The following is a 27,147-nucleotide window of genomic DNA, read 5'->3' as shown; positions in this document are numbered from 1 at the left end:
CACTTAATTGTACTAACCGACCATCCAAGAAGTCTGAGCTCCAGTTTTGGTGAGTGGCATCTATGTCTAACTCTAAGTCTTTCAGGTGACCTTCCACTTTCTGATCAATTAGTGCTTAATCCAGGCCACGATACTGCCGCTTGGCAACAAAGTATCATTCTGACCTCGAGGTCCAGTAAATCCAACAGTGGAGGGATGTCCTGGGTCTCCTGTCTTTCCTTTAATGCGGATGTAGTTGGTTGGTCCTGGAGGGCCTGTTGGACCTTGAAAGCCTGCAGGGGACACGCGGGAAATGTTTTAAAAAGGTGAGCTCGAATTAGCTGGATCGTCAACATCCATGTTTCCTCATAAATGACAGGAAGTCTCACTTAATGCATGTTTACAGTAATAGCAGTAATCTTTAGGAACACAGTAACAGTGCTGTGGTAGAATTGTGGCAATTGGTTGTAATGTTACTGTAAAGATATGTGGTACTGCAGTAGCATTGTAGTGTATCACTCTGTATCAGTCTACCCTTCTGTCCTTTTGGCCCTTCGATTCCTTGACCACCATCTCGTCCGTTGAACCCTCTCTCTCCAGTCATGCCTGGATCTCCGGGGACACCAGGCTCTCCAGGGTTCCCAGGCACCCCCTCCCAGCCCCGGGGTCCAGTCAGACCTTAAACATGTCAAAATTTGTCTCGTGATCATGTTTTATTCAATAAGACTTGGAACTAGAGCCTGAGGCCATAAGCATAATATTTAGTGAGGTCATAGATCAAATGAGCAGGATCTTTACGATCTTTTTAAACCTGTGATGAAATCGTACATGTATAAAACAAGTGTCTTAATCAGTCTGTGGTTAGGATATATGTACGACTCACCTTTTGGACCACCAGTGCCCTGAAGTCCCGAGCTTCCATTGAGTCCAGGGGGGCCCTGACAACCAGGCTTTCCACGGACACCTGGAAGTCCTGATGCACCCACAGAGCCTTTGCGGCCAATTCCTTCAGAACCAACGCTGCCGATCTCCCCTTTATCCCCAAAAATACCTGAAAGTGATGACATCATAGTCAGAACTTACTGGAACTACTGTGATAAAAAACATTTGTCAAAGATAAAAAGCAAAATAACCAAAGAAACTAAAGTTAAGTGAAACCTAATAACATTAAAAGCTGCCGGGTGAATAAAGTGAGCTTGTTTACCTTGGGCTCCAATAGATCCCGGAAAGCCCGACTGGCCCATGGTACCAGGTTTTCCTGGATCACATCGGTTCGATGTGGGTCCTGAGCAGCCAGTTATACCGGGGGCTCCATCATCTCCTTTCTGACCCTTTGCTCCACGACATCCATGGAGACCACCGATGCCTGTACAAAAACAAGAAAAGATTCAAGTGTCCTTTCTTTAACTCAGCATCATCCACCAGTTGTAATTTGGGTTTTGCAAACAGCTGAAGAGTTTATACAAATGGCTGGATGCTAACTGAACCTTAACCAAAATGCACTGGTGAGCTAAAAATGCTGTTATCAAGACTGGTGCTTTTATTCTAAACATGGTAGGGATATGTTTACACGCAGTAAAACCACAGCATAGTTTATCTCGCTATCTTGTACACAGAAAATTGTGATGCAAAACAGAAAATACAAAGTAAATGGACCTCCCAGAGCACGATGTCGTGGATCAGTACAATTAGCCGGAGATGTAAATCACCTGGTAGACCATGTTGGCCGGGGTCGCCAGGCACTCCTTTGGGTCCTTGAGGGCCCCGTGTCCCTGGAAAGCCAATAGAGCCTGGGAGCCCAAAAGCAGAGTCTCCTGTTGGTCCGCTGAGACCTGCAGAGCCTCGAAGTCCCGGAGAGCCTGGTGCACATAAAGTTAAACAGTCTGGAAACAGCTCATAATGGTTTGGGTTTAAAGTCCAAACCTTCTGCCACCACAGAGGTAAGTAACAGAGTAAGGAATTGTAGATTAGGATGCTTATCACAGTCACGACTTAGACTTTACTGGGTGCAACTTAAAACGAGCACTTTTTAAAAGTTAGAAACTAGACAGAAACACGGAGCCAGCAGGGCATCACTGATTTTTACAACTGATTCAATTCTGAATCACAAGTTCTCGATTCAATTAAGTTTTAACTCAGACATAAATATTATTATTAGAAAGATTTATCAGCACACATCCATGTTTCATATCCGTGTATAAACCAAAGCTGACACTGAGACTTCATCAGAGGTGTGAGCATCACAGCAGGTGTAACTGAGGATCCAACAGAGAAACATGAAGCAGGTTTTCCTGTTCTGGCTTTTTATAGCAGAAAACCTTAAAAATATTCTGCAGTCGATCAAAAACTGAAGCAAACCATGAATCAACATGTGAACATGACCTGATGAGGTTTGATTACAGACACAGCTGAGCAGTCATTTGTTTCCATTCGTTCAGTTTGAACAGCAGAGACGAGGCTTTGCTGTCAGAGGCCGACAGCACTGAACACAGCAGCAGACTGGTGGCTAATAAACAGAGAATAATGCAGGAAGCAGAGATTTGATGGTAAACTGGTCTCTGAGTGCTGAGAGAGAGAGAGCTGTGCAGGAAGTACAGCAGCCAAAGTCAGAGGGAGCTCATGAGCATGGTTATCAAACGTGAAGCGCAGTTTGATCTTCTTTTGCTGCTGGTTCAGTCAGTGTTGGTCAGAGTGACGAAACCTGCAGCTTCAGGATCTGTGAGCCGTCGACTCTCAGCGCCGACGGCGTCTGTGGACGATCCACGCTCTGCGTTTACATCTTTGTGCAGAATCCGTTTATCTGCTTCTCTTTTTAGCCGTTTTATCTGTTGTTGAAATAGTTTTGTGAGCTTCAAGATGAGATGCTGCCACTTCTGGCAAAATACATTTATATTTAAAAATCAATTCAGGATTTAATGAATTGATATTTATTCACCTTATTCACACTAAAATCGAGAATTTGAATGGGGAAATCGATCTTTTAAACCCACTCCTACCAGTAAGCCTCTAATTTTCGGCCATTGAAGCTGTTCAAATTATTCTGCTGGTCGTTGCTGCACAGCAGTGAAAACAGAAAGGCTGGAAGAGTTCCTTCTGGTCGGGGCAGATTTCTGAAGGAATTTCTGACATCTCTGTGAATTCGTTTGCTTCCCAGAGTTTTGTAAACTAACCTTGTAGAAGGTACGTAGAAGTTCATCCTAGAGTTAATTGGGAATTTAAGTTGATTGAGGAACCAGGCCCTGTTGAGAATGATGAGGTTTATCTCTTTTCCTGCGGAACAAACTCATTCGGCTTCCAGAATATGCCATGTGGTTCCCAGTGAAAACTGACTATTAACGCTCAGGATACTTTCTGGAGATCCTCCACAGCCAGGCGAACAAAGTTCAAGATCACAGTTGGATGTGAAACAAGCTGCTCCAGAATTCATTGGTATCCAGACCAGCCAGAGCATCAACCAGATCTGGTTTGTGCTGATGCATTGTGGAACTTACCTGGATCTCCATCATAACTGAAGCCTTCAGGTCCTTCATCTCCATAATCTCCAGTGACACCCTGAGGTCCTACAGGAGGAGGAGGGGAAATAATTAAAGGCAACTCTTCTGCTCATGTAACCTACAGGCGAAGATACAGAAGCGGAAGGTTTGCTTGGGTACCTTGTTTCCCAGGTATTCCAGGAAGTCCATCCTTCCCATTGTCTCCTTTAGGTCCATCTGACCCAATGCCACCAGGAAAACCTGGAGAACCCTGGGAACCTGTGTAGCCTGAAAGGTGAGAGAGGTGAGTAGGAAGTACTGTAAACAGGCAAACATAAAGATGTTACAGATCAAATTTACCTGCACTTCCAGGGTCTCCCTTCTCTCCAGGGGCACCTGGTCTTATGGGTCTAAAGGGTGGAGGGTCACCTGGAGGAAGAGGAGGGTTAAGTAGACACCAGTTAGAAGGTTTTGGCTAAAAAGGTTAATGAAAGTGTTCCTATGAACTTCACAAGTACTCAGTGCTGAAGAAAACCCCTCAACTCATTTATATTTAATTGTATTTTCAGATTAAGTTTGGTTTTCTCCAAAATATTGAGTTCAGGCCGTCACCGTAAACACCCACAGGTTTCAAGTTGACTCCTTTTTATTTCATTTCTGCCTGTTTGGAAAACCTAAATGGAAAAACAAGAGGGGCGAGAGGCAGGGTACACCCTGGACAGGTCACCAGCCTGACACAGGACAAACACACTTACAGGTAATTTAGATTCACCAGTTAACCTAACCTAACTAACTGCGTGTCGGAGAACCCGGAAAGAACCCACACAGACGCAGGGAGAGCATGCAAAGTCCACACAGACCAGGTCAGAGTCAGGGGGTGGAACCAACACGCCACCGTGCTGCCCTGGAAACACGTTCAATAGAATAATTCAAAAGCAGAAATGTCTGAAACTTCAATCTAGTTTCCTAAATTTGCCTGTATCAAGTGTTTTATTCTAAAACAAAACCAATCTCAAACCCTCAACCAGGGGTGTCCAACTCCAGGCCTCGAGGGCCGGTGTCCTGCAGGTTCTAGATCTCACCCTGCATCAGCACATCTAAATCAAATGATTAGTTCATTTCCAGGCCTCTGGAGAACTTCAAGATATGTTGAGGAGGTCATTTGGCCATTTAAATCAGCTGTGATGGATCAAGGACACATCCTGCCCCACCCCTGCCCTAAACGATGAGTCACAGATGACCAACGGATGTTACGTTATCATCCTGTTTGAGAAACATACTCTACTCAAACCCGGACTTAGACCTTAAAAGGAGTCAGCACTGACAGATGTTAAGAGGACAGGTGTTATAAATGTTCAGGTCAGTCCTATGAAAACAGAACCGTATATATGGATTCAGCTGCAAAACTCTGGTAAAATCCACAGAAAGTGAGAACCAAACGTTTTTCGTAACAACGATTCTTACCTTTAACCCCCTTTAACCCCGGGGGGCCACAGGATCCAGTAGGTCCTGGATCCCCAAGGAGTCCACGTTCTCCCACAGCTCCATCTGCATCTGGTCCTCGGGGACCTGGAGGTCCTAAATATCCCTTTAACCCTGTAGTTCCTCTGAGGCCCCTTTCTCCAGGGAAGCTGAAAAAACTCTCCCCCTAAGAACAGACAAATTGAGGTCAAGAGACAGAACAGCATGACTGATGGCAGGACAACTGCAAAACAGGGACATTCTGATTATCTCACTGTTTGTCATCCACATTTCTCAGCGCTCAACTTTAAGTTATAAACAGATTCATGGATATAACAGATGTGGTGTCAGTGTGTTTTCTGGCATACAGTTGTGATCATTGTCCCGTTGATGCCCCAGTTTGGTCCAAGCTTCAGCTTCGGGATAGATGGCCTCACATTTGACTCTAGACTACGTTGGTATACAGAGGAGCTCATAGTCCACTTAGTCCACAGGCTTTCTCCTGTAAACTCTTCCAAACAAGCCAAACTTGTTCAGTCTTTTTCCATCTGTGCTGTCATGAACTTTAAAATTGAAAACGAGGCCTGTAGTGTCTCAGAATGTGAGGCAAAGCTCTTAGGTTTCTGTCGTTTCTTTGAGCATCGAATGGTCCGATCTTGGGATGAACTTGCTGGAACATCCATCACTGAGAAAATTGTCTTAATGTTTCCCTCTTGTAAATAATCTTTCTCACTGCAGAATGATGGACTTGTTTGAAAATAGCTGTATAACCTCTCCTAGGTTGGAGCAACAGTTTAGTCTGTAAGATCACTGCTGACGTCTTTCCTTTGCTTTCTGTTAACGCACACCTGAATGCTTCGGACTAGCTGCTAGAAGATTCTGCTTTTATAACGATGCTCACGATTGGTAAGTATCAGTTAACCGGTGCGTTTGATCAGCAGCACCTGGCTGCCATTTACTTCTCTTAATTCCTATAAAAGCAACAAGGATCCACTTAATTTGTCACAGGACTGCAATCAGGAAACATGTTCTTAAACTGACCATCGGAGGATTCTGATAAACATTCGTTCAAAAGGAAAAGCGGCGCAGACATGATCAGTGAGCTGTAATGTGAACATCATCTCATTACATCTGAAACAGAAACTACTTGCTGAGAAACTCTTTCACATTATTGCTTCTCATATTTCGCTCTTTCCCGTCTTGAACAACATCTTCCAATCCTCATTCCTCCTATCTTCTAACCCGACTGACCTGGAAACCGGGATTTCCAGGGACCCCTGAGGGCCCAGTCTGTCCTCTTCTTCCTGGGAACCCTTGTCTGCCTGCAGGGCCCCGCTGTCCCTTGTTTCCCTTCTCACCTGGAGACAGGAGCAACATTCACAGGAGGTTATGTTGATGTTACTGTCAATAATAAGTGTGCTGGGAGACAGCTGCACAGACTGGGACTCACCTTCGATATCCTCCACTGTTAAATCTCCTTTCTGTCCTTTAAAGCCTTTGACACCCGGCAATCCGGCCCGACCCTGTAAACAAAGCAATCAGTCAAATAAACAGAGCAGTGGTGGCTGCTCAGATGACCTCTGACCTTGTTGCTCAGTTGCTTTACCTGCTCACCAGTCTCTCCTGTGTCTCCGGGAACACCGTACTCTCCCCGAGGACCTGTGGGTCCAGAGGATCCTTGGAAGCCTGGAAATCCCAAGTCACCCTTAGGGCCAGGTGCACCTCTTAGTACAAGAGGAAGGCCACAAGAACAGCTGCCACAACTACCTAAAACACAGAAATTAGGGTTCGATCGATCTCTAACCCTTATTGAGCACTTCCAGCAAACATTAGCAAAACGATCTGATTGATTAATAACGTCACTACGACTGGCTGTCCGGGCAACATGGACTCTACTTAAGGCCAACATAGGATGTCTTCGCTATAGACAGTATAACAGACGGACACAGCTGAAGGTGGCGACACCTGTTACTGCAAAAGACTTCCAGTTGTATTGAAGTGTATGGGAAAAGTGCCCTCTGCCCCCTCGCTTTGAAGACGTTAGTACACATTTCCAAACTCACTCTTGAGGTCATTTTGAACAAAACATTAAGTCTGTTTTTATAAATTATGCTCATTCTTAGAATAAGAGAGGAAGGTTATTTAGGAGCATGCTCATTGGTTAATACCTCAGTCACAATTTGTTAGCCACAGCGTGCGGTTTCACAATCAGTCAGTCAGCCACAGATCGATAGATCAATCAGAATACGACGAGTGCTGGAGACCGTGAAGTCCTCAGCTGAAGTCTTAACCCTTTAAGACCTACCATAGAACCAAGTCCGCCAGAGCTTATATTATATTTTTACATGCTGTAGCGAAATTTCTGGGAGCATTTCAAGTTGCTATACATCAATACAAGCATTACAGTCTATATTTTAATAATATGTATGCATTAAGTGCATAGTAATTACATAAATTTCAAAAAAGTGCAATAAACTACAGAAAAATTGAAAATCGTTTTTGTTTTGTTAACATATGTCTACTGTAAATAGAAAAAAGTTGCACAAAATAGTTTCCCACCACAGGAAATTTATTTTGAGTGTCTTCATAGTTTTATTTTTGAAATACACCAATTTTTATATACTGCAGGAAAAACGAAAATAAATATTATACTGCAAATTTGCAAAAAAACAGCATGTGCATCAAAATAAACTATTTCCAGCAGTGCAATATGAGTCCTCAGCATCCCAGAAACGACACAGGAAGTCATAAAGTCAAAGAAAACTTTTAAAAACACCAGTATAGGCTCATGAGGCCCTGATGGTAAAAAGAAACTACATTTCCGCAAAAATGACGTCACTTCCGGTTTCGGGCAGGTCATGGCGGACGTCGCCAATGTAGGAAGTGTTACGAACAGCTGATCGGATCGGCAAAGCGTGTTTCTGGAATATTATGTTTTTGTTGCTGCAAGTGCTTTTTATGCAGTTTTTGCAAAGCTTTATGTGGAAGGAAACCGTGACCGAGGACAAGCTGATGGCATAAGATGTAAGTACAACTCCTCCGGTTTCATATGCAAAGAAAATTATTGCGCTAACTTACATGGTTGCAGAGCTACTGGGATTTAAAAGTAGTTGCGCAAAATGGAGCGTGCCCGCTCTGACCGGCTTTAAAGGGTTAACACACCAGTGGGTGACATCTCAAAGCTAAATCTACGTACCGTCTAAGGCTTCACAGCAACAACATGAGTGAGGAAGCAAGTTAAGGTTATGCTCTTCATAGCTGGAAATGGTTAGCTGGTAAGTTAGCATTAGCCAGAAGTTTCATCCAATAAAACTCATCTGGATAAAGTACAATGAGAACCTAAAGGAAACAGCTAGTGATGACTTTAGCATGGTGATGATACCTTTGGTTTCTGGCATTAAAAGGTCAGATTGCCTTTTTTAAATTACTTCGTCAGTTGATGTTTATAAAATGACCGCTGCACGATTAACGTAGCATAATGTGGACAGGGGTGTTGGTACCGTAACAAAACTGTTGACTGATCGTGGGACAAAAGCCAAAAGCATTGTTCATCTTTTTAATCTCTTCTTTCCCCATTTAGCAAACGCAAACTGTGGTAATGTGACGTGGCCTGAGTGTGCACATATTTCACATTAAGGTTAAAAGCAGCTCATCAGTCTTCCACCCTCTAAACCTTTAACTGGTGTAAAAGTCACAATTTCAGTCAATGTCTCCAACAACTGACCTTTAATTCCCAGTGAGCCCTGAAACCCCGTGGGTCCGAGCACACCTGGGTCCCCACGTGGTCCTGAGGCTCCAGGGAGACAGTAGGTACCTTTAAAGACAAACAGGAAGTCAGATTATTGAGAAAAAAAATCAACTGGGACAGTGACACATCCCATACCTGCTGTTAATATCTGCAGTCTGACCCTGCAGGCACCTACAGGTGTACAACACTAAGAGACAAACACTGTTGTCTGGTACCTGGAACACCTTGCTGTCCTTTATGTCCTCTGAATCCACGGCGCCCTGGTTTTCCAGGTTCTCCAGGTGTGGGTTTCTCTGTAGAGATCTGACCTGGATCTCCTCTGACCCCCTTGCATCCTGGAACTCCCTTCTGACCTACAACTCCCGGCAGTCCTGAAGAAAACAACAAAAACTATCATACTACCTTAAACATGAGCAGAAAACATCCTTCTTACCACAGCACCGCTATGCTGCCTCTAATCAAGTTCATACCACCTTAAATCTAACCATGACACTTGAATCACCGTAGCTCAACTTTAAGATTCATTCAAGATTCAAGAGTCGAGGTCTTTATTGTCCAGTATACGCAGTGTACAGCGCACCGAAATGCCGTTTCACCCCAAGCCCCTGTGGGGATGAACAGAAAAGTATTTGACCAGCATAATATAATCTGCAGTATGATCATTGTTTTAACAATGTAACAGATAGCTTTAAGATGGCCTTAAGATGTTTATGATGATGTTAACTTTGTATTTCAGGTGCAGTTATAACTATTTTATACATATTGCATATCTGTGCTTATTTGAGTTGATGTTCAGGTTCTTTAAAGGTTTTAAGCCTCACTGACGTGACTGTTCAGGTGATACATGCTGAGGGAAAACTAGAACATAGAAGGAATTGCAATACATGCTTACAAAACACTTATATCAGGTCATTCTTGTATTAAGCTTTTAGTAGGGGTTCTTGATTAAAACATTTATTTAGTAGAAGACATACACATAGTCTCAGTGAGCCTCTGGTCTGGTAAAAGGTCAGAAGTGCGAGAGGTGACATCGAGGCTGAGTGAGGTTGTGACACACACACTTTAAATTAGATTTATTTAGAGGATGTTTGGCTGTAACTGCAAAATTGTCTTGGTAAAAGAGGAACCGTTTCTTGGTGTCTCGGCAAGAAAGAGGAACAAGACAAGAACTGAAAGGTAGACAGGAAGGGCTAGCCATGAAAATAGAAGATGATTTTCTAGGTGAAAAGTCATGATGATGTTGATCTGATCTATGTATAAAATGTATCTGTGACGCATGAAGGGGCGTCAGTAAACAAACCCTGATGTTATAAAATAATTGTTTGTGCTTTAGTAAGTTGAAGATCAATTGCTGTTTTCAGTGATCTTCCCACGTGTGAATTAAAATCTTCGTTTGACTTCACCCGGCCGGACCAGTGTGGTTATTTTTCGATCACCTCTTGTACCCTTTCTCAATTCTTGAATCTTAACATTTGGGGGCTTCGTCCGGTGGTTGAGTAAGGGAGAAAAGTGGAGGTGTGAGCGGTGGTCCGAGGTGGTCAGACGGGCAGACATGAATTCCAGTGGTTGAAGTGAGTGGGCATAAGCCGGCTTATCCAAAAGGTAAGGCACTACCTGTTGAATTATTTCCAAAGTGTGCCAAATTGGACATGATAAAATTTAAGTCTACTCACTGAAGTTACTGGTGCATGTCTGTTTTGATTTTGATAAGAATCTGAGGATTTAAAGCAGTTGGACTGCTGGTAATGATTGAATGCGGTTGGACCGTTTAGTAGGTTAGGGAATTTGGTTATTTTTTGGCTATAAGGTTGGACCTGCTTCAGTCTTACACTTGGTTGGGTGTTTTACTGTTGTTCCAAAGTATTATAAATTACTCAAGAACGCCAGTTGGACTGGTAGGAAGCGCAGAGCCCGGAGGTTACGCTCCCTCCTTGTCGTGGACGCGCGACATTGACCTCTCGGCGAAGAGGGATAGTTCAGTGTGGCTTAACTGTGGGGTACAGGGCAGCCTGGAATTAAGCTAGGAGTTAGAGTCTCCTTACCGTTTGGAACGGTATCTGCGCTTTTTTGGGCAGCAAAGGTTGGACCTTGGGTGTTGGACACTTTTAAATTGAGTTAGGGAGTTTAGAGATGAGGCCAGAAACTGTTGGACAGATACTGGTGAATTGATCGCAAAAAACTCAGGGAGTTTATCCGCTGGGCGGTTATTTTTAAATTTGTCGAAATTCGATAGGTGTTAAAACGTTTAAAATCTGTGCAGTTGTAAATATAAGACGTCTCTGTAATAAAAAAAGATCTCTGTGGGTCGAGTCAGCAATGCACTGACTGCCTGCTGCCATTTTTAGATGGAGAGTGTGTGTGCATGCAAATGAGGCAGCTGATGCAGAGCGCATGAGAGGACTATGCTTTCGGTTTTGTGTGTTATTCAGCTCTATAACTATTGTTTGCAAATGTGGATAAATGTCTGCAATTAAAATGCTGGCTTAGTAAATAATAACATTGTAAATATATGAATGGTGACAGCGTTTCAAAATAGAATATAAGAATTGTTTGTGTTTAAAACCAACGTTTAGGTAAGAAGATTTAAGGTGGATTTGAAGGCATAAACAAAAAATAAAAGGGTTACAGTCTGCAAGGGTTGTTAATTCATGAGCTGACTGGATGCAGAGTAAGTGGAGTGGTCATCCTGAGAGGATTGAATGATGCTCTAACTCTGTGGTCAAGTCAGACATAGGCTTTAAGTAACCATGAGCCACTAATAAGCGTGACAGATTAATGAGTATGTGTAAATTGAACTTGTTAAATAGCCTTAATAGAAGTAACTCAATGAACACGCAATAAAGTGGACTTTTTAGGGGTAGTTTACCACTGATACCATAAAAAGCAACTTAATTAGTAGTTCAATAACAAATTTTAAAGATAACCTTTGTTATTTGATAAGAGAGAGAAAAATTCAGGTTACATATAGTAAATAAATAAGGAAATGTTAATCTCTGCGTCATTCCACACTGAAATTTCAATTGTAGGGGATCATTTGGAGGTGAATTGTGTAGGACACGGGGAGACAGAAGAATCTCCCCATGAGTTTTCGGTGTGCATAGAAATTGAGGAGGCTGAACTGGAAGCCTGCCTGGGTCGTTGTTTTTGTTTATTTGAGGGTCTGCTGGAAATTTGTGAGAACGACCACCTTGATATGTGGGAGCCTTCTCGGGCAGCGATTTTTTTGTTAAACCTGTGGCAGGCTGTGCAACATGGAGAAAGCTTTGACATAATGACATAAAGGTGATTTCTTGGTTTTAGATTTATTAGTACGGGACAAGTTGAGGGACCCTTGAGGGTGTGTTGCTGTAAAGTATATAAGGGACGCGCAGCGCCGTTAATGGGTTTAAAATAAATGAAAAAACGGAAAACACTAATCCGAGGAACTATTGGAGAGGTAAGTATACGGAGGTGAGCGCGTTGCGCATAAGGGTTGCTGGTGTCATATATTAACACTTTGAGGGCGAATAATTTTGATTGAGTGTCAACGCTTGAGAACGCGAGGACAGCGTCTAAAGTGCTGGGTTAAACTTTGTGTGTCACCGAGCAGGGGAAGAGGAGCCAGTGGTTGCGAGAACAGCGAGACGAAGACTGAAACCGAAAGTTAAGCGTGTCTGGGTGACCTAGACCTAGAAGGTGGAGTCGACCAACGCCGTTGGAAGAGGTAAGTCTGTGTTTCAGAGAATGGCTGACAGCTCGGGTGCGACACCTAGTGGGAAAAGGGGATGCAAACCTCTGAAGGATCAGCTTGAACAGCTTAAGAAAGCTATTCGTTTGGCTTCCCCTGGAGTATTAAAAGCAGCAGAGAAAGAGTGCCAAGCAATGGAGGTTGAGGTAAGCAAACTTATTACATCCCAACAGAAAGGGCTGGGTGATAAAATACCTCTGAGCTTGGTGTTAAAAACTGAAGGAGAAGTGTATGGACAAATGCATGAGGCCCTACGTGCGTCCATAGAGGCATTAACGGCATTGGAGGTTATAAAGCAGAGAGTAATGCAGGGAGGGCCAGAAGAGGAGAATGAAGACCGTGCGACGTCATCAGAAGAAGAAGACGATGAGGAGGACGAAGATGGAGGAGCTAGCTGGTTGAGAAGGCTGGGCGCGTTGATCGAAGGAGAAGAATTAGCGCTGGGCGATTTTCGCGCTTTGGCCGGACGTTGTATGCTGGGTGGTGGGTTAGCAGATGTAGAGCAGATAGCTCAAACAACCAGATATGCAAATGACCTGCAATATCATGAGGTGCAGAATGACTTAGCAGATGCAGTCCGGGAGAAGTACCCAACTCCTAACTCTGGAGCCATTCCAAAAATTATTTGGGATTCCAAAAACACACCCAGAGAGTGTTTAGCTAAAGCAAAGGAACAATGGTTGTTAGGAACAGGAATACATCCGGGGAAGGAGGGTGAAAGTAGAGCGTGGTTTCGTTCGGCAGTGCTGGCAGGGCTGCCCAACCAGGTTGCAGTTGACTTGGAAAAGAACCCAGATTTTGCCGTTGCAGACTCGGTGCAGTGGGATAGACATGTGACCCACAGACTTCAGCAGGAACAGGATTTGGCAAACAAACAAAAGAAAGAGTTGGAGGAAGTCCAGGCGTGGCTGGTTAAGTTGCAGCTGGCAGAAGCAAAAAACAAAGCAGGAGACAGAAAGAAAGAGGATAAAGAGAGCGCAAGGAAAATAATGGTGGCAAGGTCTCAGCCCGATCCTGTGCCTGACTGGCCAGATCAGGATCCGGGTCTCTACCCTGATGACCGTTGGCCCGTCAATGCACCAAGGCAGCGTCAACCAGTAGGGAATTGGGGGACCGGTGGACCGCAGAGAGGGCGTGGTGGATCCGTGAGGGGAGGACAAAGGGCTCGGAATCCAGGGAATCCTAACAATGTGTCTTGGACTGGCTGTTACAGCTGTGGAGCAGAAGGACATTGGTCCCGAGAATGCCCTGTATCGCAGCGAAATTATCAGAGGCGAGGCTATCAACCCCAGGCACGAGGAGGCCCAAGACAAAGAGCTGCTTACAGGGGAGCACATCAAGCTCCAAACCCGAATGCAGCACCAGCCGCCCAGTACCCAGTAGCTGACTGGGGCTGGGAGGGGGAGCAATACTGATGGAGCCCGGAGAAACTGAACAGCGTGGGGACGGCACAACCCATGCTGTCAATGACCGTGGAAGGCACTGAATTGCCCTTCCTAGTGGGTACTGGAGCAACATACTCAACACTGAAAGACACACCAGACAGTGCAACACTCTCCTGTCACACAGTTAATGTGGTAGGCTTTTCCGGGATTCCAATGACACTGCCATTGACAGATCCAGCATTGACACAGCTGGGAAAACAGACTTTGAAACACCAATATGTGGTGTCCTCACAGGTGCCTGCAAATCTCATGGGCAGGGACCTGCTTGTGAAACTGGGAGCCACAATCATGTGCTCACCAGATGGACTGATTGTTACTCTGCCTGGAGGAAAAGAATTCCCGTGACTGGGATCACCTTCAAAGACTCAATATCTAGTCCAGAACTCTGAACAACCCACTGCCGAAATCTACTGGGGGAGGCTAGTGGAAGAAGGCATTTTGAGACATTATCAGCTATGGAAACCCTGGATAATGAGCCTGGCCGTCTATTCCCCCCCGCGAGATCCTTTCCACGTTACACTCTTTTATGATAGGGAAGATAACGATATCTATCGGGAACAGTTCCAGTCTGATCTTGAGGGACAGACGTGGAATGTGCAAACACATAACATTTATGTTGGACCAGAAGGTGTGGCCGCGGCTGTGAAATTTACGGATGAACAACTGCCTTGGTACAATGTGGGAGAGGATTCAGCCCCTCACATTACATTGGCGGTCCACGAGGGTCATGGGCCAAGAGATCTGGGACCAATGGTCAAGCGGGCGCTGGACAACGCATGCTGGCAAAGCACCCAAATTCCAAATGTCTGGTATGCACCAAAATGTAAAATATATCGCATAACTTGTTTGTCCAACGATGCAGTGATCTTAGAACATAAAGAAATCTCCAGAATACATGGCAGGGAAAGAATGGATCATGCTGATGCAGTAGCTGAGCTCTCAAAATTGCCTGGTACTTTGTGGTCCGCAGGGCCCACAGATGTAGGTTTAGCTAACTGTTCGCCTGTCCTGTTCCAGCTGAAGTCTGACATACCAATTAACAGACCACAATATAATCACAAAACTGAAGCAGAAGAAGGTATAGCTGAAACCATTGAAGGGCTGTGGAAAGCAGGAGTGCTTGAGCCCTCATGGTCATTTTGGAACACACCTATTTTGCCAGTGGAAAAACATGGGACAGGGAAGTACCGTATGGCACATGATTTGAGAGCAATAAATGCCATACTGAGGACTGACACTGTGCCTGTACCAAATCCCTACACGGCTCTGACCGAAATTACTGGGGACCAAAAGTGGTTCACATGTATTGACCTAGCGAATGCATTCTTTTGTCTCCCACTGCACGAGTCACTCAGAGACATTTTCTCTTTCACATACAGAGGCCGGAAATTTAGGTACACACGCCTACCACAAGGCTTTGCACTCTCACCAGGAATTTTCAATCAGGTGTTGGAAGAGGCATTGTCCCCATGTCAACTGCCAGAGGGCTGTACATTAATACAGTATGTTGATGATCTTCTTATTGCAGCCCCGTCAGCAGCGGCCTGTACGGCAGCATCGCTCGTGGTGTTGAACAGATTGGCGGAGTGTGGCTTCAAAGTGAGCAAAGAAAAACTGCAGTTGGTCCGGCCAGAGGTAACATTCCTGGGCCGGGTGATTGCACACAGATCAGTGGGGTTAATGAACACACACAGGGACCAAATTCTGACACATCCAAAACCAAGAACTGTGAAGGAGTTGCTTTCCTTTCTTGGCTTGACAGGTTACAGCAGGCAGTTCATTCCGAACTATGCGGGTAAAACTGCCCCTTTAAGGGACCTGATCAAGAAAGTTGGTGTCCGAAATCTGAAGGCTGAGTTGCCTTGGACGCCGGACACAGAGACAGTGTTCATTTCGCTAAAACAGGATTTGTCAAGAGCCACAGATCTGGCCACACCTAACTATGATGAGGCATTTTATCTTGATGTTTCAGAAACAAAGGGAGTTGTGAATGGTGTGTTGTTTCAGAAAAAAGGGGGAGGTAGGGATGTACTTATGTATGTCAGCATAAGATTAAATTCAACAGAAGCAAGGCATCCCACATGCACACAACACGCAGCAGGAGTAGCAAAGATAATTCAGAAAACAGCACACATAGTGAGGGAACACCCACTGAAAGTGCTTACCACACACAGTGTAGTGGCCTATGTGAACTCACAGGTATTCACAATGACTCCACTGACGCAACAAAGGTTGAGCAAAATTTTAGAGGCGCCAAATTTGATATTCACACATGAAGGAATAAATATGGCAGACCTAATGGGGTCAGGAGAACCACATGACTGTATTAAGAAAGCCCAAGTTGAAGGAAAAATCAGGGAAGACCTGAAGGCAGAGCCCATACTTGGAGCTGAGGATTGGTTCACAGATGGATGCTGCCACAGAGATGAAGAAGGATTGAAAGCGGGCTATGCAGTAGTCTGCAGAGTAGGAACTGAGTTTCAGGTGAAAGAAGCAGGAAAAATTGAGGGACAACAGTCGGCCCAGAGAGCTGAAGTGATAGCCCTAACTCGAGCCCTGAGGTTGGCTAAAAACATGAGAGTGAACATCTACACTGACTCAGCATATGCGTTTGGAGCAGCTCATGTGGAACTGGCTCAGTGGAAGAGAGCCGGGTTCAGAACGGCCACTAATGCACCCATCTGTCACAAAAAGGAAATGGAGGAACCGGAAAAGGCCCTGGAGGACCCAGACGAGGTAAGTATTATAAAATGCAAAGGCCACTCACAAGCAGACAGTATGGTGGCAAGAGGAAATCAGAAAGCTGATGAAGCCGCAAAGGAAGCAGCGGGCTACAAAGGACAGAGACAAATGGTGCAGGTAACCCCAGAAGAGGAGGTTAGCACTAACAGCATGGAAGAAGTTGGACAGGCTCAGGAGGAGACATCCCCAGAGGAAAAGGGGGTGTGGGAAAACAAAGGAGCCTGGCAAGATGGCGGTTTGTGGAGGGGGCCAGATGGGCGTCCCGCTTTAACGGTCAAAATGGCGGAACAGAAGGTGAATGAGGCTCACGGGCTTGGTCACGTGGGAGTGAAACAGATGGAGAGAAATTTGTGCCGATGGTGGCATCCTGATTTGAGAAGGATGATACTGGAAAAGGCCAGAACGTGCCTAATTTGTGGGGCACACAACCCAAAGCCAGCAGTAAAACCTGAAGCTGGTAAGTTTCTCATGCCAGAAAGGCCAGGAGAAGAGGTCGTGATTGATTATACCGACATGATTGATACAGGCCCAGGTGGGGTGAGGTATTTGTTGGTGTGTGTGGATGTTCTGACTGGATGGCCCGAAGCATGGGCGACCAAACGTGAAGACGCGAAAAGTGTGATTAAGTGCTTAATCAATCATTACATTCCAAGGCATGGGTTTCCCAAGAGAATTAGATCAGACAATGGTACTCACTTCAAGAATAAAGATTTGCAAGAGGTAGAGAGGATGTTGGGAGTGCAACATAAGTTCGGGACGGTCTATCATCCTCAATCTCAAGGAAAGGTAGAGAGGATGAACCTAAATTTGAAAAACAAGTTGGCTAAAATCTGTGCGCAGACAGGGCTAAATTGGGTCGCAGCCCTGCCCATTGCTTTGATGACCATAAGATGTTGTGTTAACCAATCCACAGGTTTCACCCCTTATGAGCTGCTGACTGGGAGACAGTTTCCAGCACCCTGGACAGTGGTCCCGGTGGAGCAGCCCAGGACAAGCAACAGGTCTCATGCAGAATATTTTAACGAATTGAAGGCTCTTGTGTCCAGCTTTACAAAACAGGTCACTTGTGAGAGACCCACGGGGAACGGAGAGGTACCGGACGCAAAGGCTGTATGGCTAAAGGTCATTAAGCGAAAGTGGAAGGAGCCCCGCTGGACTGGTCCGTATGAGGTGACCGCCCGGACGGCTACAGCAGTCCAGCTGAAAGGGAAAGGCGACACCTGGTACCACTGGTCGCAGTGTGCACCCGCACACGAGAGCTTGGTGGAGGAAAATTCGTCTTAAAAGAACGCAGGTGTCAAGGAACAGAGGCAGAATAAACCTCTTCACCTGTGCAACGGGCCGACCAGTAGTCCACCTGGAAGGCCGAAGAAAGAAGAGCAGCCTAGGAGGAGATCGCCGTGCCTACAGAAAGGAGTGGTAACAAATTGAGAGTTTGAAAAGGGGTGGTTTAAATAAAAAGAGTAAAAAAGGGAAAGTGGAAGGGGCTTGCTCTGTCAATTATGTTGTCTCTATCTGTATTGGTGGGTATTTTGATGACCTGTGGTTGTTGTTTCATTCCTTGTGCCCGAAGGTTGGTAGAGAAGGTGATTGTAAAGGCAGTGGACCCTGGGGCGGTGGCCCCTATGTCCATGATGCCGATGATGGATCTGGAGGTAGCCGAGTGGACTGAGGAGTGAACAACAACCTGTGTACATGCAGGGCCTTGGAGTGGGGGTATGTCACCAGGGTGCAGAGGAGGCTACCCCCCCCCCTGTCCCCTTCTGGCTGCCTCTGCCTCAATTTTATCCCACAACTTAGACATTCACATTATTCACACTCTCATTACACATACATATAGGATCTTGGGGGTGGGCACAATCACGGAGTCCAAATCACCATCAGGGTGTATACCTCACCCCTGACGTCGTTGCCCACCTCTCAATTTTAAATACACTTAGTCATTGAGGGCTAGCAGGAGGGACCATGCGCTTACCTGCTGCTCCTTGGCAGGTAGCTCCATGCCCTCCTGGGTTTTAATTGCACCTTAGAACACATATGCATCAACACTACAATGAGCGGGTGGAGGGAGGTTTGGAGTCTTCTCCCACCCCCATTCTCTGCGGCCTGCTGGAGCGGGGGGGCTAGTAGGAGGAGTTGGCCGTCCGACTGCGGTCTGGGGTGTGGGGCCTCCCTGCTGCTGCGGAGTCGGGGTGGTCTGCCTCTCCCCACCGCAGGGAAAAGGGTAACACCACCTGGGTCTGGGTGCAATTCCCCCCTCCAGGGGCAAGGGTACCTAGACCCGGTTTGTAGAGTACGCTTGGGGAGTGTGATTGTGTGTACAGCGTCTCTTTATGTCTGTCTCCACGTTGGTTGAGTGTGGAGTGAGTGCATATGAGAGCATGAGGGTGGGAATGGATGTTTGTGTCTGTGTGTGCCTGTATGTCTGTGTCTATATGTCAGGTTGGGTATCAGACGCCACCTCTCTGGGGACACCTCAGGCCCTCCAAGGTTTGGAGGCCTATCTCCACCCACCACCACTTCCCCTGCCGGTGGCGGACTCCCTCAGGTGTCGGTGTGTTGGTGGTTCTTTGTGTCTGGGGGTGGGCGTCCGGGTACACACCGGCTCACTCCTTGGCGGCCGCTTGTCGGGGCCTGGGGCCTGGGGCTCGCTCGGGCCCCTTTGGAGGTGGGGTGCCCCCGGCCTCTCGGCCTAGGGCTCGGTCACTCAGGCGCAGCTGGGGGCCGGCGGAGCTCACGGGCGCGTCACTGCAACCCCCCCTGGCTTCTGCTCCGCGGCTGCTGAGTGAGCCCTCATCTGGGACTCTCCTCAGCTCTTACTGGAACAGTGGCGCGGCTGCCCCTCTGTTGGTCTTCCATGGTCTCTTGTGTTCTGGGGGCCTCTGGATGTCTGGAGTTTTGATCTCCTCCATACCCGCTTCACACCCTGGAGGATGGGGCTGTGGCCCCCCCACACTCCCTAGCAGATCATTACATGGAGAAACCTTTGGAATGCAAGCATGCTGATCCACACAGGTATGCACACATGGGTATTCACAGACGCGGACTAAAGCTTTCTTGGCTGCTGCCTCAAAGCACACTGTGCGCTGTCTATCTTGCGTGCTGCACAATATCGTTTATTACTTAGTAAATACTGATATCTATGACTAGCTAGTTTATTGTGATGGTGCTTTGTTTTCTCTATTATTATGTTGCTCTTTGTTGTTTGCTGTCTCCTCTGTTTGTTTGTTTGTTTGTTTGTTTGTTTGTTTTTTCTCCATACAGGTGACCCAGGAGTTTTTTTTTTTTTTTTTGTCTCTCTTCCCCCCCCTTCTCACCGTCTCTTCTCCCCTTGGGTTTTCTTTCTTTCTCTCCCCCTCTCTCTCTCATTCATTCCCCCTGTCCTATTTATTAAAAAAAAAAAAAAAAAAAAAAAAATGACAAAGGATGAACTGAAGCTCTGCCATCACGTAATGTCGCATACTGCTGTTTCTGATGTCATTTAAAAAAAAAAAAAAGAAAAAAAAAAAAAAAAAAAAAAAAAAAAACAACAACCTGTGTATCGACCTCTGGTGTGCCAGAGGTCGAAAGGGGGATTGTGGGGATGAACAGAAAAGTATTTGACCAGCATAATATAATCTGCAGTATGATCATTGTTTTAACAATGTAACAGATAGCTTTAAGATGGCCTTAAGATGTTTATGATGATGTTAACTTTGTATTTCAGGTGCAGTTATAACTATTTTATACATATTGCATATCTGTGCTTATTTGAGTTGATGTTCAGGTTCTTTAAAGGTTTTAAGCCTCACTGACGTGACTGTTCAGGTGATACATGCTGAGGGAAAACTAGAACATAGAAGGAATTGCAATACATGCTTACAAAACACTTATATCAGGTCATTCTTGTATTAAGCTTTTAGTAGGGGTTCTTGATTAAAACATTTATTTAGTAGAAGACATACACATAGTCTCAGTGAGCCTCTGGTCTGGTAAAAGGTCAGAAGTGCGAGAGGTGACATCGAGGCTGAGTGAGGTTGTGACACACACACTTTAAATTAGATTTATTTAGAGGATGTTTGGCTGTAACTGCAAAATTGTCTTGGTAAAAGAGGAACCGTTTCTTGGTGTCTCGGCAAGAAAGAGGAACAAGACAAGAACTGAAAGGTAGACAGGAAGGGCTAGCCATGAAAATAGAAGATGATTTTCTAGGTGAAAAGTCATGATGATGTTGATCTGATCTATGTATAAAATGTATCTGTGACGCATGAAGGGGCGTCAGTAAACAAACCCTGATGTTATAAAATAATTGTTTGTGCTTTAGTAAGTTGAAGATCAATTGCTGTTTTCAGTGATCTTCCCACGTGTGAATTAAAATCTTCGTTTGACTTCACCCGGCCGGACCAGTGTGGTTATTTTTCGATCACCTCTTGTACCCTTTCTCAATTCTTGAATCTTAACACCCCCCATGGTGCATTTATAAGAATATAAAAAATCTCCAGGAGATATAAAACTAGAAGAAGTGGATTGTGCAGAGGGTATTGAATACCAGCTTCAAGTTACAAGTCAGAGTATTGTGGACGAGACAGGATAAAGACATGTGCATTATGTAGATGTGTTCAGCAACTGAAAGTAACAAGAAGCTGACTTCTTCAAATAATCTCACCACAGCAACCTCATACTGCCTTACATCAGGCTGCTACCACCTTAAATCTGGCCTCATGAGTCTCAGACCACCTCGCCAACTTCATCATCATTAAACCCCCCAAAGTGGTAGATAATGACCCAACGTTGTGGTCTCATCCCATTTGTAATCTGACTACACAAACTCGTAATAGCGCGTAAAATCTTAAAAAACTCTCCGATACGATTTTAAAGTTTGAGACCATTTGAACATCAGGTAGGAAGCACCACCTCACCCACCCTCTGACCCAGACTCTGCTCCTTTATCCACAGCAGGAAGCTTTCCCTTTTTTGATTTGACAGAACTTTATGCCAGACGGTTTTTCTGATGATGATTTATATCTGTCAGGAAAGATCTCCAATACTCAGTGATAGCGTATTTTTCCATCATATAAAGATGTTTCACCTGTGTCATCGCGCTGTGCTGAGATGTTTGCCAGCTCACATCGCTACAGAAACAGTAAAATATGCAGGTACTCACCAACTATTGATCTGCCAGGCGGTCCTGGGGGGCCGGGTATTCCCATCCGCCCCCTGTCTCCATTAAGGCCGTGCGGGCCGGGTGACCCGGGATCCCCAACTTGACCTAGAAGACATAAAGTAGTCATTGGACACCAGAGAAGAAGAATTGTGAAAGAGCTGATTGATTGGTGCATTGATCCATACCGGTGTACGTGATGTCTTCCTCCCGGGGATTGCCTGGAGGCCCGGGATCTCCCCTTTCGCCCTGAGAACACACAGAACACGACAGCTTTATCTTTACTGAGGTAATTTTGTTTACATGATACTAACCAGATCATCGGGTTCACAGCTTCTAGTAACAGAACATCTACGTCTGTGAATGGGCGAAAGGTTTCAGTGCTGGTTTTTACTGCTGATCTGGCTCTGCTGGCCAGGGGGTGACCCCGCAGCGGGGAGGTCTGCAGCTGCGCGGTAGAGATCAGACGTCCGAGGTCATGGACAGATAACTGCTCAAAGTGTAGGACTTCAAGAATCTCAGAGTCCTTTTCACGATGGATGAATTTCAGTGATGCAGACGCTGCACCTGTCTGTGGACCATTTTACTGGTCTTCTGGTTAACTTCCTGCTCGTTTTGCCCTCGTTACCTTTTGCATACATTTTCCGAGCCTTCTCTCGCCCTTTGTCGTGGTGTGCTACAATGCTCTGTGCTCCTTGTTCCCTGGTTCCTAGTGTTTAGTTGGGATGGATGGGAAGCTTTGCTTTTATCCACAGTGACATAAAATATACAGGAAACAGACTGACCTTAGGACCATTTCGTCCAATCAGACCTGGGAGTCCTGAGCTTCCTTGGATTCCCTGAAAACACCAAAGAAAAACCAGACCTGATGATCCGAGGAACAGCACAGAAGTAGAAACAGGAATCTTCTGCTTTGACCAACCTTAACTCCTTTGTTCCCACGCAGACCAGGTTGTCCAGGGAGTCCCTGAAACACAGTTCGTTCAGCATCAATACCTCAAAGATTGATGACATCTCAAGTCTAATTAAAGTCTATAGTCTGATCAAAACTGCTTAATATTGATCGCACATCTTACCCTTGGTCCAGGAAGCCCCAAAATCCCCTTCTCCCCTTCCATCCCAGGTGACCCATTCAGACCCTGAGACCACAATTCAATAAAAAATATCTGATCAGTAACAGTGCTACTAAAATGATATTTGGAGATGTGGGGCACAACAACCAAGTGGGGTTTAAAAACGGCAGCTGAGTATCCTTCAAACACGAGATTACAGATGACAATTTTCAGGATGAGCGATAGTCCTGAACTCCATAAATCGGGAGAATCCTAACCTTCAAGTGAGCCTGGTGCCCAAGAATCGAACAACAAAGAGAACTTCAAGTTCCTAAATAAGATATTTAACCTACCAGCTGTCCGTCAATTCCACAGACTCCTTTAACCCCCCGGGAGCCCTGAAATATCCAACATATCCAGCGTGAGAAAACCGAGAGCAAAGCCTCCCAACAACAAGAGATATCAGAAATCAACATTTGCAACATTTGCTATTTAAAGTTTAACAGAAAACAGGAAGTCCCCTTAAATGTGCCATCTGATAGGCTGTAACAGAGTGAGGCTCCACCTACTTTGTCTCCTTTGATGTAGAGGTCTTCGGGAGGGTCAACATACTCAAAGGGCCCCGGAGGTCCCTGCAAACCCTGATCCCCCTGTGGACCACACAAACTGCTACAGCACGGCACATACTACACAGTACTGATGCGTTGCTCTTGCTGCTCTATTACTGCAGTAATTGTCAATGGTGAAGTGCAATTTATACAGTTTGCAGTGAAATGAAAACAGAAGGTAAATCAGTCAAACAGAAGAATGTGACAGAGCTCTGCCCCAAACGAGTAATCTAATGTGACTTTTGCACAGCGCCATTGCCTCGCGCGACAGGCTGTTCACGAGCTGCTGATTCAGTTAAAAGAAAGGGGGCGTGGTTGTACCTCATCTCCTTTCTGTCCAGGCAGAGATCGACCTCTTTCCCCCTGAAATGCACAAACAACAAATTCTGAAATAAAAGGTCAGAAAACGCAGTCTTTCAAATTACTCTGACGGTATTCACAATGCTAGCCTCTACTACGTGCACATTACTTACGGGTGGACCTCGAGAACCCGGGCTTCCAGGTACGCCCTGCACAGACAGCAAAGACTTCATTATTGCAATTAATAAAATAATTCTTTGTTTCTCAGCTGAATTTGTAAGTTGTACAAAAAACAGTCTCCAACTTCTTGTGTAGCTTAATTTTAATGGAGAGACATAATGTAAAGCCAAAAACGTTATAACTTGAAGTTTTTGAGCCCCTGCAACACCCAGTCTGGCTCCATACAGGGAGCTGAGGCGCAGTTTTTCTAAACACGGCGTCTCTGTGGCTTTTAAACCCCAAAACACGCTGCGCCAAAAATGTGTCCACCCCAAGGATCGGGTCCCCGACACAAACAGAGTAACATAGTGTACGCGATTAAGTGCAGGATTTATACATCAGGGAAACCAAACAACCTCTGGCTACAACACAGAAGAGCCACCTCGTCAGGCCAGTGGACCTTCAATGATGAGGACGTAACATCCTGGACAGGGAAGTTTGAGCAGTGTTCATTTACTGGATGATCAAGCATGCATCAAGACTCCCATACAGGTTATATCTGTGCTTCAAAACCCCAACGTGGAACAGCAGAAACCCGAGACCAGGTCCCTTTAACTGTCCTCAACTTGAACACGTGACACCAGATTACTTTCTTCAAGCAGTAAATGTTAAGTGGTGACTCACGTCTTGGCCTTTTGGTCCTGGAGAACCCAGTGCTCCCTTCGATCCCGAGAGGCCCTGCTCACCCTGCAGACAGACAGACAGAAACCTGAAGGAGGACCACTACAAGTGAACGCTTCCTCCCTGTAAACCCGCTGGCATGTGTGTCACATGACAGTTTGTTTACTCACCCACAGACCGGGATGTCCACTGGGCCCAGCATCTCCCTGTCAAACAGAAAAGCTTTGATTAATAAGCCAAATCCTGATCCTAACCTGCAGCAGTACAAGTGTACTTACAGTCACTCCAGGGTTACGGATGAAATACACCGCCTGATCTCCTGGATATCCTTTCGGTCCTGGAAAACCCTGAAGAATTAAACACCACAGCGATGGTCAAATAGTACTGGACCAAAGATACAGTGGGAGGCAAAGGTTTGGGCAGCCTTGTTAATAGTCATTATTTTCCTGTATAAATCGTTGTTACAATAAAAAATATCAGTTAAATATATCATACAGGAGACACAAGTTTATTGGATTTACAGAAAGTGTGCAATAATTGTTTAAACAAAATCAGGCAGGTGCATAAATTTGGGCTCCACAAAAAAAGAGATGAAATCAATATTTAGCAGATCCGCCTTCTGCAGCCTCTAAACGCTTCCTGTGAGCTCCACTGAGAGTCTGGATTGTGGTTGAAGGTATTTTGGACGATTCCTCTTTACTAAACATCTCTCGTTCATTCAGGTTTGATGGCTTCCGAGCATCAACAGCTCTCTTTAACTCACAGCACAGGTTTCAATAATATTCAGGTCTGGGCTGAGATGAACGTTCCAGAACGTTGTTCTTGTTCCTCTGCATGAAAGCTTTAGTGGATTTTGAGCAGTGTTTCGGTCGTTGTCTTGTTGAAAGATCCAGCCCCGGCGCAGCTTCAGCTTTGTCTCCGATTCTCCAGAATCTGCTGATACTGAGTGGAATCCATGTGTCCCTCAACTCTGACAGGATTCCCAGTCCCTGCACTGGCCACACAGCCCCACAGCATGATGGAACCACCACCATATTTTACTGGAGGCAGCAGGTGTTTTTCTGGGAATGCTGTGCTCTTTTTCCTCCATGGATAGCGCTCCTTGTTATGCCCAAATAACTCAGTTTTAGTTTCATCAGTCCACAGCAGCTTATTCCAGAATGAAGCTGGTTTGTCCAAATGTGCTTCAGCAAACCTCAAGCAGCTGTTTGTGCTGTGGGCGGAGCAAAGGCTTCCTCTGCATCACTCTCACATGCAGCATCTCCTTGTGTAAAGTGCACCGAATGGTTCCATCTGCTGCAACATGATGTTGCAGGTCTTTGGTGCTGGTCTGTGGGTCGACTCTGACTGTTCTCACCGTCGCTTCTGTCTGTCTGAGATGTTTCTCGGTCTGACACTTCCAGCCTTAACTTGAACTGAGCCTGTGGTCTTCCATTGTCTCAATATGCTCCTAACTGTGGAGACAGACGGCTTAAATCTCTGAGGCAGCTTTCTGTGTCCTTCCCACCATGATGCTGAACAGTCTTTGTCTTCAGGTCATCTGACAGTTGTTCTGAGACCCCCGTGTTGCTACACTTCAGAGGAAATTAAAAGAGGGAAACTTAAATTGACCCCCTTAAATACTCTTTCTCATTATTGTTTTCACCTGTGTATGTAGGTCAGGGGTCACTGAGCTTACCGAGACAATTTGAGTTCCAATAATTAGTTCTGAAGGTTTGGAATCAATAAAATGACAACAGATTTATGCACCTGCCTGATTTTGTTTAAACAATTCTTGCACACTTTAAATCCAATAAACTTCATTTCACTTCTCAAACATCACTGTGTGCGTCTCCTGTATGATATATTTAACTGACAGTTTTTATTGTAACAACGATTTATACAGGAAAATAATGACTATGAACAAGGTTAACGTTTGCATCCCGCTGTACTGCAGCACACTCAACTATCCACACACAGGCTCACAGCAGTGTAAGACGAGAAAACCTCGTCCTTGTTCTCTCAGGACTCTAAAATCTGGATTCTGGAAAACTGAACGTTTCTCCAGCTCTGATTATTTTTACTGTGGCCTTTCTTGCCCTCCACAGTGAAGTGTTTGCTATCAGTGTTACTGTCATTTCTGACCAGTTCTCCGTCACGTCCTTGTTCTCCCAGAAGTCCAGCTTTCCCTTTCTCTCCTCTAGTTCCATTACATCCATCCAGACCTGGATGTCCTGGACCTCCAGCAGGTCCCGGGTGTCCCTGGACACACAAACACATAAACTGATGCCGAGAGCGGGACATCACTAGGTCACAGCTGACTGAGCTAAGAGGCTGAGAGGGGCGGGGCTTCTTACCGGAACTCCATCCAAACCTGGAAAACCAGGAACACCAAGAGATCCCTGAAACCGTAAACAACAAGCAGACGGTTAAACTGTTCTCCACACAGCTCCTCAGATACCATGTGAGGCCTAACAGAGCTCCGATTGGTCAGACAACAGAAACAGTATCTCGTCTTCAGAGGGGTGTACTACAAAGCAAACTATGTTTTCAGTTTGGATGGTCTATGTGTAAAGCTCCTCTGGTGTTGTCTCTGAGTGAAGGTGCTCAGCTGACCGAGAGAGCTGCTAACACAGAAAGCCTGACTCTGTTA

At 45.5% G+C, this 27,147-nt stretch overlaps 1 protein-coding gene across 8 annotated transcripts in view; it reads right to left on the bottom strand.

The window, feature by feature from the left end:
* The window catches only part of col4a4 (collagen, type IV, alpha 4), a 73,638-nt gene that overhangs the window by 19,189 nt on the left and 27,302 nt on the right, over positions 1-27,147 (bottom strand). For 6 of the 8 annotated variants that reach the window (XM_082502322.1, XM_082502320.1, XM_082502325.1 and 3 more), the window contains exons 6-33: positions 26,852-26,896; positions 26,640-26,756; positions 24,794-24,862; positions 24,686-24,721; positions 24,519-24,581; positions 23,849-23,884; positions 23,697-23,738; positions 23,337-23,417; positions 23,121-23,165; positions 22,792-22,854; positions 22,638-22,682; positions 22,501-22,554; positions 21,904-21,964; positions 21,719-21,823; positions 8,877-9,032; positions 8,638-8,727; positions 6,520-6,680; positions 6,364-6,436; positions 6,165-6,271; positions 4,917-5,100; positions 3,813-3,881; positions 3,633-3,740; positions 3,471-3,539; positions 1,689-1,838; positions 1,184-1,345; positions 863-1,030; positions 514-657; positions 165-272 (exon numbers count right to left, since the gene is read on the bottom strand). In XM_082502322.1, coding sequence (XP_082358448.1) covers positions 165-272; positions 514-657; positions 863-1,030; positions 1,184-1,345; positions 1,689-1,838; positions 3,471-3,539; positions 3,633-3,740; positions 3,813-3,881; positions 4,917-5,100; positions 6,165-6,271; positions 6,364-6,436; positions 6,520-6,680; positions 8,638-8,727; positions 8,877-9,032; positions 21,719-21,823; positions 21,904-21,964; positions 22,501-22,554; positions 22,638-22,682; positions 22,792-22,854; positions 23,121-23,165; positions 23,337-23,417; positions 23,697-23,738; positions 23,849-23,884; positions 24,519-24,581; positions 24,686-24,721; positions 24,794-24,862; positions 26,640-26,756; positions 26,852-26,896 — 2,611 coding nt within the window. The remainder of the gene's footprint in view (positions 1-164; positions 273-513; positions 658-862; positions 1,031-1,183; positions 1,346-1,688; positions 1,839-3,470; positions 3,540-3,632; positions 3,741-3,812; positions 3,882-4,916; positions 5,101-6,164; positions 6,272-6,363; positions 6,437-6,519; positions 6,681-8,637; positions 8,728-8,876; positions 9,033-21,718; positions 21,824-21,903; positions 21,965-22,500; positions 22,555-22,637; positions 22,683-22,791; positions 22,855-23,120; positions 23,166-23,336; positions 23,418-23,696; positions 23,739-23,848; positions 23,885-24,518; positions 24,582-24,685; positions 24,722-24,793; positions 24,863-26,639; positions 26,757-26,851; positions 26,897-27,147) is intronic. The other 2 variants (XM_082502324.1, XM_082502326.1) reach the window with 2 other exon arrangements.

The sequence above is a fragment of the Aulonocara stuartgranti genome (assembly GCF_965226115.1).
Source record: "Aulonocara stuartgranti genome assembly, chromosome: 14".
Lineage (NCBI taxonomy): Eukaryota > Metazoa > Chordata > Actinopteri > Cichliformes > Cichlidae > Aulonocara > Aulonocara stuartgranti.
Note: the sequence above shows the minus strand (reverse complement) of the source record. Positions and strands in the feature narration are given on the sequence as shown.